This window comes from Numida meleagris, chromosome 26 (genome assembly GCF_002078875.1).
Source record: "Numida meleagris isolate 19003 breed g44 Domestic line chromosome 26, NumMel1.0, whole genome shotgun sequence".
Lineage (NCBI taxonomy): Eukaryota > Metazoa > Chordata > Aves > Galliformes > Numididae > Numida > Numida meleagris.
In genome coordinates this window covers 2,100,235-2,104,794 of record NC_034434.1, presented here as the reverse complement: position 1 = coordinate 2,104,794, position 4,560 = coordinate 2,100,235, and the positions used below count along the sequence as shown (strand labels likewise).

Below are 4,560 nucleotides of genomic sequence, written 5' to 3'. Positions count from 1 at the left end.
TCCCATCCCCATACCCCCATGTTCTCCATCCCCAAGTCCCTCATTCCCGTGTCTCCCATCCCCCCGTCCCCACGGCCGCTCACCGTGCAGCCGTCCTCGGTGACCCCATAGGTGAAGCGACTGTTTCCTTCGGCCCTGATCTCGATCTCGTTGGCGCCCTGGAGCAGCAGAGCCTTCTTCAGGTTGCCGGTGTCCTGGTCCATGTAGGCGACGCTGTTCTTGCAGTGGTAGGTGACGTTCTGGGTGGCCTCGGTGGACATCAGGCGCAGGAAGGTCAGTTGGATGGCAACGTCGGCCGGGTTGGAGCCCTCACCACCGTACTCAAACTGCGGGGGAAGCGGTGTTAGGGACCCTGCGGTGCTGCACCACTCTGCCCCCCGTCCTTCCCCCCCCCCGCCCCCTGTTCCCACCTGGAAGCCGTCGCTCATCGTCTCGCCGAACCAGACGTGCTTCTTCTCCTTGGGGTTCTTGCTGAGGTACCAGTTCTTCTGGGCAATGGTGGCTTGCGTGGGGTAGACGCACGTCTCGCCCGTCTCCATGTTGCAGTAGACCTTGATGGCGTCAAGGTTGCAGCCCTGGTTGGGGTCAATCCAGTACTCGCCTGCAGGGCAACACGTGGGGTCAGAGGGCAGCGAGGGGCTGTGGGGCGGGGAGGGGCTGGGGGGGAGGAGAGGAGTAAAGGCAGGATACGGGGAGGGGCGTGAGGAATGGACAGGAGGGGTGGGGATGGAGGTGAGGAGGAGGAATAGGGGATGGGGATGGCGAGGGGCAGCCACAGGAGATGAGGATGAAGGTGAGGATTGGCCCAAAGGGATGGGAGTGGAGGGGAGGAGGAAGAGGGGATGGGAGTGGAGGTGAGGAGCAGCGATGGAAAGTGGGGATGGAGGTCAGAAGGAGAAATAAGAGACAGGGATGGAGGTGAGGAGCAGCCCGTGGGGATGAGGATGGAGGCAAGGCAGCCACAAGGAACAGGATGGAGAAATAAGAAGTGAGAAGCTGTGAGAGGCAGAAGATGGGAGGAAGAACCATGAGAGCTGGAGAATGGAGGTGAGACGCAGCCATGGGAGGTGGAAAGTGGAGGGGTAAAGAAGGAACAGCCGTGAGAGGGAGAGGATGGAAGGACGAAGGTGAGGAAGAGCCACGAGAGACGGAGGGGGCGGGTGAGAGCATCCAGGAGGTGGGGGATGGATGGGAAGGATGGAGGAGAGGACCCATGGGAGAGGAAGGATGGAGGTGAGAGCAGCCAGGAGGGGTGGAGGTGGGGAGGACCCCGGAGGCGCCGGGTGCTGGTGGGCACTGACCGCTCTTCCAGTCGCCGTGGCACATCTTCAGGTCGCGGCAGGTGCGGGCCGGGTTCTTGCGGGTGCCCTCGGGGCTGCGGATGTTCTCGATCTGTTGGCTCAGGCTCTTCAGGGTGGTGTCCACCTCCAGGTCGCGGTCGCGCATCACGTTGGCGTCGTCGGCTCGGTAGTAGCGGCCGCCGTCGTGCGCCTTCTCTTGGGGTGGTTGAGGCAGGAAGCTGAAGTCGAAGCCGCCGCTGGGGGGGCCGGGAGGACCTGGGGGGCCGGGTGGGCCGGGGGGACCCTGGGGGAGGAGGAGGAGGATGGTGAGCGTGGGGTGAAGGCAGCAGCTCCGGGCGGGCAGGTGGCAGCGGTGGGACGGATACGTACAACGGGGCCGACTTCACCGGTGCGACCGCGGGGGCCGGGGGGGCCAATGGGGCCGGGCAGCCCGTTGAGACCGTCTTTGCCGGCAGCACCAGCAGAGCCAGGAGGACCCTAAGGGAGAGGAAAGGAGAGGGGGTGAGCGCGGATGGGTCCCAGCACCACGGGGGGACGTGTCCCCCATGCATCCCCCGTGATGCTCAGCCCTGGGTGGACGTCTGTCCGTCCGTCTGTTTGGGACTTACTCGTGGACCAGCGGGACCAGAAGCACCGGAAGGACCTTGTTCACCAGGAGCACCCTGTGCAAAGCGGGGCACGAGAGAAAGTTCTGTGAGCACCTCAGGACGTGGGGCAGCGTCTGCTGCTGCCGTTCCCGCACCCAGTGGCACTTACAGGAGGACCGGGTGGGCCCTGGAGACCGGAGAAGCCTCTGTGCCCCTTCATGCCTCTGTCACCCTGTTCACCGGTTTCACCTTTGTCACCACGAGGACCTTGGGGACCCTATGGGAGGAGATGCGCTGAGCACGACCCGAGCCACACGCCGTCCCCACATCCATGGGGATGCAGATGGACGAAGAAGAACAGAGGAGGGGGACACCAACTTACAGCAGGACCACGAGCACCAGCAGGACCAGGGGGGCCGGCGGGACCAGCGGGGCCCTGGGACAGGAGGGAAGGAGATGGTCAGAGCATCCTGCAGTGCCAATGGGGCATCACCCAGAGTGGGACATGGGGGTCATCTCCCCCCGTTGGGGAGCCCCCTCCAGCGCTGGGAGCCGAGCACAGGGATGGTTCTGAGCCAACCCTCGGTCGGGTCGGTGCTCGTTCCATGGCGGAGGGAGCAGTGGGGCAGGGAGGACGTGGTGGGGCTCTCCATGAGCTGAGCAGCACTTACGGTCTCACCACGATCTCCATTTTTGCCAGCAGGACCGACGGGGCCGGGGGCACCGGGGGCACCGGGAGCACCAGGAGGGCCGGCAGGGCCGGTCTCACCACGGTCACCCTGTGAGGAGGAGGAGGAGGAGGAGGAAGAGCAGACATAAGCATGGAGCAGCGCAGCCCCGTCACCCCATCCCACCGCCCCACCTGCGAGCACTCACCTTGGGACCAGCAGCACCGTCACGACCGGGGGCACCTTCAGCACCGGGAGCACCCTATGGGACAGCAGAGCCCCCCGAAGCCCCTCGTTAGGACGGGGGATGCTAACGAGGGGGGGCCCCATCTCTGAGCCCGGCACCTACGGGTGCCACGAGCGCATCCAAACTTCACCCTACGCCGACGCTCACCTCACGTCCAGCTTCACCAGGGGGGCCAGCCAGGCCGGGGGGGCCCATGGGGCCGGGAGGACCGCGTTCACCAGGGGAACCTGAGGGACCCTGCTTGCCGGGTTCGCCCTATGGAGCAGAGAGCACAGAGGTGTCAGACACTGGGAGCATCCACCGCCCCGGAGGGGCCACACGGTGAGCTGGGGAGCAAGGGGGGGTCCCATGAGGGGATACTCACAGAGGGGCCGGGCAGACCAGGGAAGCCTCTCTCGCCTCGCTGTCCAGGGAGACCGACAACACCACGCTGACCAGCGATACCTTGGGGTCCGGGGGTGCCGGGAGCGCCCTGGGGGGGACAAGCAGCACCTCGGTGTGACCACCTCCCCATGGAGGGCAGAGCCACGGGGTGACGCAGCCTGGTGTCCGCGGAGGGGTCGTGTTGGAGGGTAACTTACAATGGGGCCGTCAGCGCCAGGAGAGCCTTTCTCGCCGGGGGGTCCGGGGGGGCCAGCAGGGCCGGGTTCACCAGGGCGACCAGCGGGGCCGGTCTCACCACGGGGTCCCTTGCCACCTTCCTTGCCGCTGGGGCCGGGGGGGCCGGGAAGGCCGATGTTACCCTGGACAAGGGGGGGTGATGCGGTCAGGCCCCCCCCGTCAGGAGCTGCGCGGTGCCGGGGGCATCCGGTGCCAAAGGGGCCACGGTGGCCGCGTGGAGCCGGCTGGAGCCCTGCCCGGCATCCTCACACCCGCATGGTGCCAGCAGCCCCCCCCCCCACCCCGTGTCCCCGCCGCTGTTGGGGGGCACAGCACTCACAGAGGGGCCGGGTGGACCAACTCTTCCAGCAGCACCAGGGAAACCAGTAGCACCCTGCGAGGGAGAAAAGCTGCGGTCAGGGGGGGCCGTGTCCCACGTGGGGGCACCTCCTGCCGACCCCTGGACCCGCGGCCAGGAGGGAAGCGCTCACCCCCAGGGTGGGGCACGGCTTTTAATTAATTTGGGGGAGAGATGGCAAAAACGAGCAGTCTTCACCCACTGCATCCCCCCCCCCTCCCACGGGACGAACTCCCCTCCCCGTGCATGATGTCACCCACTCAAACAGCTTCAGTCTGCACTCCCATAGCACAGGGCGAGATGCAGGAGGGGCTGAGCCACCCATGGGTGCACGCACCCACCCACCTCCCCCCTCCCCAGGAGGCCACAAGACCCCCCCCCCGACCCGTGAGAACCAGGTACTTACAGGGGGTCCAGCGCTTCCTCGAGCGCCTTTAGGACCGGGAGCACCAACAGCACCCTGTAGTGGGGGGGAGGAAGAAAGGGGTGAGCCACGCTGCAGGGACAGCTCCTTGGGGGGCACCTGGTGGGGGACAACTTACGGCAGGGCCGGGAGCACCAGTGGGGCCGGCGGGGCCGGGGGGACCAGCATCACCCTTGGCTCCGGTATCCCCAGTTTCACCTTTAGCACCAGGCTGGCCGTCGGCACCCTGCGGGACAGCGCGTGGGGTGAGCAGGGGTGAAGTGTGGGGTGCAGGGGGGTCGGGGTGGGGGGAACACATCTGCAAGGACACTTACAGGAGGGCCAGCAAATCCAGCAGGACCGGGGGGGCCGGGCTCACCGCGGTCACCCTAAATC

The 4,560-nt window shown here is 66.6% G+C and overlaps 1 protein-coding gene across 1 annotated transcript in view; it reads right to left on the bottom strand.

Moving 5' to 3' along the window:
* The window catches only part of LOC110388398 (collagen alpha-1(I) chain-like), a gene marked incomplete at both ends in the record, with an annotated part of 12,337 nt that continues 7,860 nt past the window's right edge, over window positions 84-4,560 (bottom strand). Inside the window, 16 exon segments of the mRNA XM_021377614.1 lie at window positions 84-326; window positions 411-601; window positions 1,302-1,584; window positions 1,671-1,778; window positions 1,910-1,963; window positions 2,058-2,165; window positions 2,271-2,324; window positions 2,560-2,667; window positions 2,765-2,818; window positions 2,951-3,058; window positions 3,168-3,275; window positions 3,385-3,546; window positions 3,744-3,797; window positions 4,168-4,221; window positions 4,304-4,411; window positions 4,500-4,553. Coding sequence (XP_021233289.1) covers window positions 84-326; window positions 411-601; window positions 1,302-1,584; window positions 1,671-1,778; window positions 1,910-1,963; window positions 2,058-2,165; window positions 2,271-2,324; window positions 2,560-2,667; window positions 2,765-2,818; window positions 2,951-3,058; window positions 3,168-3,275; window positions 3,385-3,546; window positions 3,744-3,797; window positions 4,168-4,221; window positions 4,304-4,411; window positions 4,500-4,553 — 1,851 coding nt within the window.